Below are 12,957 nucleotides of genomic sequence, written 5' to 3'. Positions count from 1 at the left end.
TCACACATCGATCACGTTCCACGTTTGCATTTTCCAACGCAATTTTAAAAATCGGACAGCTTTCAGTTTTTTTCCTGCACAATGAATGTTCGATTGTATTCCACTGCATCCGAAAAAATGGAGAAGGAATGTGGAAAGTCACGTGCAGGAAAACGTGATCGCAAATGCGAACACAAAACAACGGAAATGCACTGTAGGGGCAGAGACACACTGTAGAGCGCTTTTCAATCAGTTTTCTTGTTTAAAACACACACTCCCTACTGCCTTGCATTAAAATCATGGTAAAATTGCAGCACTACACGCAAATGATCAAAGAACAAAGCAACCGCCCCTTTACTTTTGTGTGTAGTAATTCAAAACAGGTTTAACGACCTCTACTTCCTCATTTATTTATATTCTATTTGGAATAGGGTTTAATCTATAATGGTTATAGCCCCATTAGCTCAATTGTTTAAGGTAAAATTGCAGCAAACGTTATTTTTCACACAAAATCGCAATTGCTAAATTTTTCCATGGTTTTAATGGCTGTTTTTAAAACCACTTAGCTACTGAGGTTGTTTTCAAGTTCAGTGCAGCTACTTTGGCAATAACTTCACCACTACTTATTACACCTAAAATATCTATATATAGGGGTTTTTGTTTTCAGGACAAATAGGTGGTTGATATTTTTTTTTAGTAGTTACCTTATGTTCTATGCATTTTAAAGGGGAAAAAAATCTGTGTTATTCTAAGATTTTGTAGAGAGGAGAATGCAGTGACTTATTTTCACATCCTCTGGTAGGAAAACAAAGAGATCAAAAAGCGCTCTGCAGTGTGCCTTGTGTTCTGTGCCTTAGAGAAAGCAAGCATAACTTTAAAGGGTAACTCTCCATTTATATTACAATTGATAATGTCACCCCTAAATACTGTCTGTAACCTAAACTAATGTCCAGCGCTGCGTGATAGGTTAGCGCTTCATAAATACAATAAATAATAATAATAATGATCTTGCAGAGATCTCAAGTAGGGCAAGGGCAGGTGGCTAAAGGTATGTGGCCAAATTAAAAACTCACCAGTATATCTTTTATAAGGGAGTCTGAAGTGATTTGTTTTTTTAAATACTAACCTAAAGAGAGGGGAGGCTCTGGGTCCTATAGTCTTCCCGTTCTCCTCCCGGTCCCCGACTTCCCCCGCAGGCTCCCCCTTTAAGTAGTCCACGACTGCTCTGTTACGCGGTGTGTAGGCTTCAGAAGTCATCGGAAGCACTTTCGAAGACTGCCAGTCTCCCGCAGCAGGACAATCAAACTGAGGAGAGTGCGGGGGAACGATGAGACCGGCAGGAGAATGAGAAGGCTCTATAAGACCTAGAGCCTTCCCTCTGCTTAGGTATTTCTTTTTTATTTAAAAAAACAACAAAAAAAATACTCCAGACTTGCTTTAACAACTTTAGTGGTTCTTATTGCTGTCTGCGTTACAAGTTGCTGTGGACAGGTACTAACATTGGTATATTACAACAGTGTACTCCCCTCAAAATGTCTCCAGCCGGGTGGCATAAAAAAGTAGCCGGGTGGGGTGTGATGGAGGAATCAGGGCCGGCGCAACTCTGCTTACAGCAGAGGAGGAGACTAGCAGATGTCAGTTGGGTGCTTACCAATATTAGCTGGGTGGAGCACCCGGCTAAAAGAGCCTGGGGAGAACACTGTCAAATAACTACACAAATTATATTGTAATTTAAAGCTGTAGAATTTCCTTCCAATTAAAGGCTGCAGTGAGGGTTCATTTCTAAAAGTGGTAACATCTATACATATATTTTTTAAACTAAGCGTGCTGGAAACAGGCAATATGGATTTGTACTTCAAAAGTTCCAGGATTCGCATCTCTTTGCATTTGCTCCTGGCTTCATCTAGAATCTGCCCTATTTCATTGTATTACGGTATGTGTGATATTTGTGAAAGGTCACACAGTGACTCAGTATTACCAAATCCCCATTGCAACAGTCTGACACTTGCCTGGCAGCTGAGATCTACCTCCATCAGGGACAGCGGAGGAGTGGCTGAGCTGTCGAGGATCCACTGTGGGTTCAGCCGATGCTGAATGTGGGGGGAGGTCCCAGGAGCGAGGAGGGGGGACGGTCTGCAAGACATGAGGTAGAAAGAAGTTACCAATAACATCTACAGGGGTTGGACAAATTAATGGAAACACCTAACATTTAGGCATCATAATCTTTGAACAGGTTTTAACCACCCTGGCGTTCTGATTAAATCGCCAGGGTGGCTGCGGGAGGGTTTTTTTTGAATAAAAAAAAAACTATTTCATGCAGCCAACTGAAAGTTGGCTGCATGAAAGCCCACTAGAGGGCGCTCCGGAGGCGTTCTTCCGATCGCCTCCGGCGCCCAGAATAAACAAGGAAGGCCTTCCTTGTTTTGCTTACATGAGCGGCCTTCCTTGTTTTGCTTACATCGTCGCCATAGCGACGAGCGGAGTGACGTCATGGACGTCAGCCGACGTCTGCCGCCTCCGATCCAGCCCTTAGCGCTGGCCGGAACTTTTTGTTCCGGCTACGCTGGGCTCAGGCGGCTGGGGGGACCCTCTTTCGCCGCTGCTCGCGGCGGATCGCCGCAGAGCGGCGGCGATCGGGCAGCACACGTGGCTGGCAAAGTGGCGGCTGCGTGTGCTGCTCTTTATTTGATGCAAATCGGCCCAGCAGGGCCTGAGCGGCAGCCTCCGGCGGTGATGGACGAGCTGAGCTCGTCCATACCGCCCAGCTGGTTCAAAACTGGACATATGTTAAATTTTGTTTATTATTTTTGTTATTTGATATGTTTAAAATAATAGTTTTTGTTACAGATATTTAAACCAAAGTTGGTTATAATTTATAAAAATGGCAGATCTCTCAGACTTGCCAAAGAGGCCAAATTGTTGGTGCTCGTATGGCGGCGCTACTGTAACAGAAACTCCCCGAATGCTTGGCATTTCAAGAGGTACTGTCTCAAAAGTAATGAATGCCTTTGAAAGAGAAGGAAAAACATCCTCAGCAAAGTACAGTTGTGGCAGAAAGTCGTCCGAGAGACAGTCGGACTCTAAATCGAATCGTTAGAAAAGCTTGCAAGACCACAGCTCCTAAAATCACTGCAGAGCTGAATGAACACCTACAGTACCCAGTTTCCACAAAAACTGTTCATCGGGAGCTGCGCAAATCTGGATTCCACGGAAGAACTGCAATTAGAAAACCGCTGCTCTCAAAGACAAATGTTTCAAAGCTTTTAGAGTGGTGTAGAAACCACCAGAATTGGTCCCTCGAGCAGTGGAAAAATGTGTTTTTCTCTGACGAATCGTTGTTTACCTTATTTCCGACCGAGTGTACGTTTGGAGATAACCAAAAGAAGCATTTCATCCAGACTGCCTTCTCCCAACCGTAAAACACGGCGGGAGTTCAGAGGCTTTGGATATAATACAGCAACAATTCAGTACATGCAAACAGGAAAAAATCCTGAAGACTTACCACGCCAGAATAGTGGCCTGTGACACCTTGCGTGTCTCTGTAGTGACCTGTGGAAACTTGCACGTCTCTGTAGTGACCTGTGGCCCCTTGCGTGTCTCTGTACTGGCCTGTGGAAACTTGCGTGTCTCTGTAGTGACCTGTGGCCCCTTGCGTGTCTCTGTAGTGGCCTGTGGTACCTTGCGCGTCTCTGTAGCGGCCTGTGGTACCTTGCGTGTCTCTGTAGTGGCCCGTGGTACTTTGCGTGTCTCTGTAGTGACCCGTAGCACCTTGCGTGTCTCTGTAGTGACCCGTGGTACCTTGCGCGTCTCTGTAGTGACCCGTGGTACCTTGCGTGTCTCTGCTAGGCTTGATGCCATCAGACAGAAGACCGGGCTCCTATTAGTTTCAAGGTAAAAGAAAAAACAAAAGATTTAATTTCCCCTGATGAGAAGAAGCAAAAGGCAGATGAACAAGAAAGTGGTGCCCATCAGGAAGTGGATGCTCGAGTCTCTTTACCTTGGGACTGGGAGACTGAGGAGAAGAGGACAGACAGGAAGGTGTGCTGGAGTCCCGTGGACATTCTGGAACAGGTTTCTGAGCACGCCCCTTTCCGATTGGATCAGGAGGTATTCCCACTAACTGAAAAAAAATGGAGGAGACCGTAAGAGGAGTTAAAGATCAGCCAAAGAGTATGAAACACTGCAGGAACAAGAGTGAATGCCACCACTGGACTTAAAGGGAACCTGAGACGAAAAACGTGTCAAGTTCCATACTTACTTGGGGCATTTTTAAGCCCCCTTCAGGGCGCTCATCCCTCACCATCTCCCCAGGTGGCTCCTGTCACTTGCAATTCACCCCGAAAGCCTGGCTGAGTCACGCTTTATCACGTTGGTGCGGCTGGAGTGCTTCCCCATCGCTGAGAGCATTCTGCGCCTGTGCAGTAGCACTGTGTAAGCACCGTGGGAGCGAGATGGGTGGCGCTCCTGGCCCGAGCATGTGTGACAAACAGTGACTCGGTTAGACTTTCGGACTGAACAGCAAGTGACAGGAGCCACCCGGGGGAGATGGCGAGGAACGTGCGGCCTCAAGGGGGCGTAAGGAAGCCCCAGGTAAGTATGGTACCCGAGAGACGCATCTCGTCTTAGGTACACTTTAAAGTGGGATTAAACTCTGACATATTATTGAATAGAAATGTGTTTTTCTAGTATTTATTACCCATGTAGATATATTTGCTTTTGTGCACAAGTAATATTGCTGGTTTAAAAATTACAAGTTCCCAAAGTACAGTTTATCTGCTCTGAAAGCTGCCATTGCATTTTATTGCGCGGCTGCTGTATTTATATATTATGGCATACAAAGTGAGATTTCTCTGCTGTTTTTACCTTCTACTATTCGCGACGTCATGTACGCAACGCTCCTTTGTCCCTCTGCATAGCAACAGAACGGGTTGTCAGCTAAACAGTTGATACCAGTCTGCACAGGCCGGCCCAGCGATATCACCCAGTGGGTCCCAATCCCCAACGGGTGACATCAGGTAGGTGTGTACGCACCATAAGTGCTGTGTTTACCAGTTTGAATGCTGTTCTGCTACCAATTATTTTTTTTCTGGTAGTAGGCTTTATGCTGTAAATCTTTTTGAACAAAGAATAAATGCTGCGTTTCCTACCACTTTCATGTGGACTCGTCATCAACATGACCTGAAAGGAAACGAGCTATATAAAAAGGAAGTGTTGCTGTTGTCATCAGTGCCAGGAGGAAGTGCCCCCTTCTCACCCTGCCCCCCTTTCACTGACCAACAAGGAAGCTCAATTCAAGTTTATTACACTTCCACTTTCTCCAGTCTCTGGAACAGCTGAAGGACACATGCAGTTTTCACTGCAGGTAAGGCCCAATTATGAAGTGTATTAATACAGTATTTCAGCAACTGGGAAAAAAAAAATCATAAAATAATTCAATGGCACTATCACTGACCTTCCAAGAGTCCACGCAGCTGTGAATGAGATTTCCTTCCCTGGAATGCGCAAGTTCATGAACTGTATAAGCCCAGTAAAAGGAATCCTTACGCATGTAGTCATTCTTGTGTGCAGAAGGGAGTCCTTATTACTGGTCATGTACAATTTGTCACCTCACACAAGTTGCAAAAAAGCTCTCACACGTCTGAGTGCTGCCGTATTAAAAAGCTTTCTACCCGGGACATAAAAAGGCAACAGGAAGCCGTAAGAGGTTTCCGTTACATTTAGAACCGGAGATGAAGAATGCAAAAGAATGGATACTTACCTAGGGCTTCCTCCAGCCCCATGACCACCGTTGCCTCACTTGCCATCTTGCCGTGTGGCTCCGCTTGCCCGCTATTGGCCACGATTATCTTCTTTTAGTCGTGCCAGTCGGGCTCTTCTGCGAATGCACAGCCTGGCCAAGTGCCAGCCACGTTCACGTCACCGGGAGTGTTCTGTGCCTGCTCCCAGGGATGTGAACACTATTGGTGCGCGGCCAGGGCACAGAAGAGCCTGAATGGTGCGACTGAAAGATGATTACCAGCAGGCAAATCGGAGACACCCGGGAGGCAACGATGGGGATAGGGCTTTAGGAAGCCCCAAGTGTGTATCAATTCTTTTACATCCTTCATCTCAGGTTACCTTCAAGAACACAGACTGAGATCTCGGAGATGTTTGCAGCCTATAGCAGTGTCAATCCAAGAAACTGCTGTTTGAACGCCTGACCAGATTTATTTCATATCAGCTAACCAAGAGAGTTTTGGTGCTAGTTTAGTTCAGGGGACCCTGCAGGGAAAAGTTCTCCAATCACAGCACTCTATAGCATGAAGCGTTTCGATTGCCCAAATAGTGTAGGCTAGTTTACTACAACCTGTCTGAAACTTAGCAGTTCAAGATGATGTTGTCCACCCAATCAGGTTAGTGGATTTTCCCTATGAGGCCTCCTAAACTAGACTAGCGTAGGAGTTTCTCCATAGACACAAACAAGCTCTGCAACAAGGAGTCTACACAGATCTGGGTAAACATTTGTGGCTGAGCGGTGGCTTTATACGCAAGCAAGGAACAGGACATTATAAATGTGTGCAAGTTACCGGAATACGTCCATGCTGAGGCTGCCCCGCGGACCCGGGCCGTACTGATCTCTTGCCTGCTTCCGGCTTCATCCCACCATCTGGTGAGCTGCGCTGACTACAACTGCTGGACGACAGCTGCGAATCGCTACCGAGATCCACGCCGCTGTCTGACTGGCTCATCTGTGGCACAAAAGAATACACATCGCATCCGGAACTGCTACTGTGGCCTAAGCCATCGCAGAAAGAAAGCAGAACTTTTCATATCCTTCTTACAGTACAATATCAACACTTGTGTTCAAAATATATGAGATACACATAAACATTATAGTAAACCAGACAGGGGAAAGGGTTAACTGATATACTTACCACAATGTATAGACTCTACTGCCACCTTCAGGCTCCTTACCGTGTCCGGCCTCCCCTGCGTCTTACGGCTGTAGCCTTCGTTCGAGACGTCTGGGACGCATGCACAGTCCGTCCACCCAGCCTCTCTGTACACGCTTCTGCACGGACGTAGGTAGCAGCCATTACTGTGAGCCTCCTAAACATATGCAGTTCCAGTTTTCGAACTGCACATTCTCAGGAAGCTCTTGGCCACAGCTGCTGTGTACAGCCATGCAGGAGCACAAAACACAGAGGGTGAATGAAGTGGGCTGCGCATGCGCTGGGCTCTGACTGGTCACAGTAGGAGCCACAAATTGAGGCTACAGCAGCAAGACGAAGGGAGTGCTTTTTTTCCCCCCTCACTTCATTCTCTTCAGGGAGCTCCATTTTGCTTCCCTTATCTTCCAGTCAGCTCTCCCCATGATCCAGTAGTAAAGTCTGCAGAAAGTATCTCCTCCATTCAGCAATGTACATCCTTCCCACTCCTGCTGGACACCACTCTACTGACTGGGAAGTGGCCCTGTCAGACAAGTCACAGCAGATACAGGAAGGGGTGGGATTGGTGGCCATTTTGAATGTGGAGAGATTTACTGACTGGAAGGTGACAACAGACAGCGAGAGTGTCCAAAGAACACCTTTCTGGGGAGCAGAGCGTCATACTCCTTCCCAAGAGTTTGATATTAAACTGTATCTGTAATTTAGGGGCGACATACTCCAAGCAAGACTAGCAGCTCTGCACAGTAATTACCTCAGTGTGAATATGGTCTTCGTAAGAGTCCATCCATGGCTCCATGGAGTAGGAGTGAACAAGCTTGCCTCTGCCATCTAAATATTCATGAAGTTGGGGGGAATAAGAAAAGGGTAAAATATAAAGCAATGATGGAACATCCATGTGAAGAAATATCAGCCATAAAAGATAAATATGCAAAGTGTCCTTACCAACCAAACATAAGGTCACAAGTTACCAACTTAGTGCCTTTGCCCTGTTTGATTTGTGTTGAGGCCAATGACGCCTAAACAAAAGCTGGGTGTGGCAACTGACATTCTGCTGTACAGATAATGCAATTGGGCAGTTTTTCGCACTGGATGGGCATCTTTGTGGCTAGCTGACTGCACTGGTGTAAAACTGCTAAATCACCCTGCCTCTCCCATACTAGAGATGTATCGTCAGTGAGGGCTGGGGGGTATTTTCCAAGTCTGGAAAATAGAGATGCTCTTGAACAGAGTTCAATTATGGATAAGGGGCTCCGATGGCACAAGAAGGAATTTGAAGGTTATGTCTAAACTTTAACTTACAGCAACTCTGTACGTAAAGGATAATTCTCTGCATGCCCTGCAGGTCTGAACCGCCTCAGTACAGAGCTGAACGGTTTTAATACTGGCGAGTACTTTGGTAAAGGGGGTGGACAGGGCAGGAGCTCTGTCTAGCAGTGAGGGAAGGATGTCAGGACCAGCTTGGTAACGGTTCACCAGAAGTGTAGTGTCCTGTAGAAGATGGCTTCAGATCTTAGGGCTCCATACACATGCCCAACGGATGTCGCCTGTAAAGGATCAGGTGCTGATCTCCTTGGGTGACATTGCTGGGCTGCACACGCATGGTCAGCTGACACCGCGCTGTGTTGCTTTGCGGGGGCTTTTGGATGACGAGCAGACAAGCATCAGGCGGTGGGAGCAGCAAGTAAAATAGGATCGGTGTCGCTGGGGTCAAGTAGCTCAATCTGTGGGATCAATCGCGTGATTGTTGGCTGAGGCGGCCTTTATCAACCGCCTCAGAAGACTTAAAGCGACACTGAAGCGAAAAAAAAAATGATATAATGAATTGGTTGTGTAGTACAGATAATTACTAGAACATTGGTAGCAAAGAGAATTGTCTCATTTTTATTTTCAGTTATATAGCTTTTTTTATAACATTGCATGATTCTCTAATATTTGCAATTTACACACTACACTCAGCATTCTAAATGATCTCACAGAGCAGGCGAACAAACTTTTGAACTTTACTCTGCAGAAAAAAACAAAATACAGTGGCAGACACTTGAGATAATAAGCTTCAGAAGACAGAGCTCTCTTGGACTTTGAAAGTTGTGGAGCTCAGATAAGCTCTTTTGCATAGATAACAACTGGAGTTTCTTAAAGGCGCGCACACACGCCGTACTTTTGCAAATGCCTCATATGTGTGTGTACAGAGATTAAAGCACACCTGAAAGGATATGGAGGCTGACATTTATTTCCTTCTAAACAATTCAAGTTGCCTGGCTGTCCTGGTGGTCTCTGTGGCATCAGTAGTGTCTGAACTGCATACCTGAAAACAGTATGTGGCTAATCCAGTGAGACTTCAGTCAGAAACATCTGACATGCTGCATGCTTGTTCAGGGTCTATGGCTAAAAGAATTAGAGGGAGAGCATTAGCAGGACAGCCAGCAAATTCTCACGTCAGGCGTCCTTAAAGGTTTTGTTTGTGATTTTTATAAATATTTAAATAGTAAAGCCAGGCAGTAAAAAGGGACAGTCCACTAATCGCCCAAGTGTGCTTTCAGTTTCTATATTTTCTGCTAGCAAAGAGACATCAAAGTATTCCAATAATTTACAGCACAAGTTCTGCCGACTGAGGTCAAAAGCAGGGCACTGACCTCAAACGAAATTATTCTTTTGAAGTTGCTAAGGAGTTAAAAGGAAATAAGTATGTCAGCCTCCATATTCCTGTTACTTCAGGTTCCCTTTAAATAATCAAACTTCAGAAAAGGGAGCAGGGACCACCTTCTCTAGAGTACGATCTTGTGCCACACTACAGGTGCTCAGAAAGTGGATACCTACACATCCCTCTAACTTACTGCTCTGCACTCTGCTCCAAGGCCCTGACCTCAGGCCTCTTAACTGCTGGGCTCCAGATCCGCGCTGTGTCCAAACTGTGGCCGGCATCGAGATCCCCTCACGAGGTTTAGCCTACAAAATATCAATGGTGTGCCTTCACTACCTGTCCTGCAAGGGAACAGGCAACACTTCGGGATAGGCCCGAGCTCTGCTACAGACGTACCTCTTTTGGGGTCTCTTGTGCATTCCGAGCACACACAAGTCGCTTGGGTACAGCAAAACTTTCACTAACTGAGTCACGGCCAGCAAGCTGAGAGTCTGAAAGAGGATCACCAGTTACCAAACACCCACTGCATAACCAGCCACCTCTTATATTAGTGACACTATTCACATCTATGCTCTATACAGAGTGTATACCTAAAGACAAATCCATATCAGCCATTCTTTTGTCAATTTTTGCTTATGTGACCGCCATTTAATGGAAAACTGAGGTGGTGAAAAATAAGTTGGACTTTTACTTACTTAGGGCTTCTTCCAGCTCCTTGTAGTGCTTTAGGTTTCTCAGTTTCCTTCCACTTCCTCTTTCGCCCTTCAAAAGCTTGCTGACTAGACTAGTAACTGACTACAGAGCATGTGTGGCCCCACGCCTCCCCGATCTATGCTGTTTACGTGGAGTAGTCGCGACTAGTCTAGGCAAGCTTCCGGAGGGGACAGTGGTACAGTGCAGAGGACCAGGACACTGATCGACCTGAAGAATTACAGGCGGCTTTAAGAAGCGCCAGGTCAGTAGAATTCAACTTTTTTTCCCCCGTCTCAGTTGTACTTAAAAATAAATAAAAGAAAAAGACAAACGCATTTGTAAGAATCATGCAATGCCACTTGGCATCGGATATAAACCTCCAATCAATTTCTGTGGGCCTGAAGAGCCACCTGATTCCCGCTACACAAATCAGCTCTGACAGCCTTTCAGCAAAGCTCCCCTGCTCTTCTGAGAGGCCACGCCCAAAAACTAGTCCCAGCAATTAGGCAGTACAGTTTTTTAAAGCTAAAATCTAATAACCGGCTATGTAAATCAAGTCCTAACGGCTATCTAAAATCTCCTGTACACAAACTTGTGTTTTGCTGTCGGAAACAAACTTCTGATTTAAAAAGCACAACGTAGCCCACGACTGAGTAAGGCACGTTTTCAAGGCATGATGATTTGTGTTGTTAAGGCCAGTGCACACGCATGATCAAAGCCACCTCAGGTGGCCAAGAACGACTGCCTCAGATGATAATCATGCATGTGTACAGCGACCGCCGCTTTGCAAGCAATCCACCTGGTGGATGAACTTGGTCAAGTGACGACCACCTTCACTTGCTATGTCTTTTGTTTATAAACACCGCCTAAAACTGGCAATTACAAGCCAGGATTGCAACAGGGAGTGGCAGAAACAGCACAGAGGGGCCCAGGAGAACATCATGAATAGAATGCTTTTTTATTGTAAGAATTTTACAGTACAGATTCTCTTTAACCAACTTTATTTTTTTATTTACCTTTCATGTTGCAGTTATGTTGTGGGCAAATACTCTTGACTGACCCGCAGACATTAGGACCATGAAACTAAAGGTCTTGAAAGTTTATTAAACAATCCCTTTGACCTTGAGTGGTCTCCTTTTCTGTGGTAAAATCCATCACTTATCTATGTTTTAACGTTTTTACCTCCATTTATATCCGATATAGGAATGGTCAATGAATTGCAAATTTTTGTTAAATGTAGGATTATACAAATTCTGCATGCAAATGTATGCAGCTGGAAAATGGACAAATGGAATTCCATTTGGAGGGCACCCCTAATGATGGCAAGACACAGAAACCGGTGTGGCCGAAAGCGAGCATTGTGTTAGATTGCAACTGTGTCTGTGTATCACAAGGGTGAAAAGTGCACAGAGCCAGTGGGTCCTTGGTGTATTAGGACCCGCAAAAGTGTGTGTTTTATGCTTTTTTTATTAGCACCTAGTTCTATTAAAGACTGACACATGGAATTCCACACTGAGGGGGCCCCTCTTATTTTTGTCTCCACATGTATGGGCACCTACGAGATTGGAGTAGATAGAGGGTGGGTCCTGCACAAGGAACACATGGTGGAAAGTAGAATTTAAATGTTGGCACTGGTTTTGCAGCTCCGCAGGTCCTTTTAACTATCTCAGTGACTGCATTTTGGACAGCCGTGTTAGATATTCACAACGTTTTTGATAGGGCCTCCTGGGCTTGTATATTCCATATTAATTATTTTTGTTGGGAGCTGAATGAACCTGGTTGTACTCACACTGCCATGGCTGGTGTGTACACCTTACCTTTAACTACTTGCTGCATGCCGTGCAGTATATTCACAATACAATTCTGCAGCGGCATGCAGCCGACGCTCGCTCCCGTTCGGCCCCGCGTGCGCACCGCCATTACTGCCGCTTAGAGGGGGAGTTAATGAATGGGACAGCAGGTCCCATTCATAAACCGAAGTCCCCGATTCAATGAATAACGGCGTCTACGAGACGCTGGCATTCATTGTATCTTCCTGTTGTTACACTGCTACGCATTACTTCCGATTCACGTGCTTACGTAGGTGAATCGGAAATAATGACTAAGGACATCTTGTGGCCAAATAGTATATTGCACCAAATTTCATTTTTGCTTAATAAAAATTCCCACACTGGCTGTTAAAATTAACCATTTCCCTCCCACACCCTCCCATAGTACCCCTATTTTTTTTTTTAATAAAGGGGGGTAAAATGTACATTAAAAAAAAAAAAAATATATATATATATATATATATATATATATATATATATATATATATATATATATATATATATATATATATATATATATATATATATATATATATATATATATATGTAAGTAGTTACCTTAGGGACTGACATTTTTAAAAATTTGTGTCAAGGTGGTATATTACTATTAATTTTTAATTTATGGGCTTGTAATTAGTGATGGATACAAAACTGAAAAATGCACCTTTATTTCCAAATAAAATATTGGTGCCATATATTGTACTAGGGAAATGTTTTGAACATTGCAATAACCGGGACAAATGGGCAAATAAAATGTGTGGCTTTTATCCACAGTAGAATGTTTTATTTTAACACTACAATGGCCCAAAACTGAAAAATAATGCATTTTTTCATTTTTTTTCTTATTATTCATGTTAAAATGCATTTGGGATAAAATCATTCTTGG

General features: G+C 44.7%; 1 protein-coding gene across 4 annotated transcripts in view; it reads right to left on the bottom strand.

Moving 5' to 3' along the window:
* The window catches only part of PRRC2A (proline rich coiled-coil 2A), a 120,007-nt gene that overhangs the window by 14,599 nt on the left and 92,451 nt on the right, over window positions 1-12,957 (bottom strand). For 3 of the 4 annotated variants that reach the window (XM_068250360.1, XM_068250362.1, XM_068250361.1), the window contains exons 18-24: window positions 9,946-10,040; window positions 9,743-9,854; window positions 7,660-7,736; window positions 6,546-6,707; window positions 3,977-4,099; window positions 3,482-3,856; window positions 1,989-2,112 (exon numbers count right to left, since the gene is read on the bottom strand). In XM_068250360.1, coding sequence (XP_068106461.1) covers window positions 1,989-2,112; window positions 3,482-3,856; window positions 3,977-4,099; window positions 6,546-6,707; window positions 7,660-7,736; window positions 9,743-9,854; window positions 9,946-10,040 — 1,068 coding nt within the window. The remainder of the gene's footprint in view (window positions 1-1,988; window positions 2,113-3,481; window positions 3,857-3,976; window positions 4,100-6,545; window positions 6,708-7,659; window positions 7,737-9,742; window positions 9,855-9,945; window positions 10,041-12,957) is intronic. The other variant, XM_068250363.1, reaches the window with a different exon arrangement.

This window comes from Hyperolius riggenbachi, chromosome 8 (genome assembly GCF_040937935.1).
Source record: "Hyperolius riggenbachi isolate aHypRig1 chromosome 8, aHypRig1.pri, whole genome shotgun sequence".
Taxonomy (NCBI): domain Eukaryota; kingdom Metazoa; phylum Chordata; class Amphibia; order Anura; family Hyperoliidae; genus Hyperolius; species Hyperolius riggenbachi.
The sequence above is the reverse complement of the archived record's forward strand: the minus strand, read 5'-3'. Positions and strand labels throughout refer to the sequence as shown.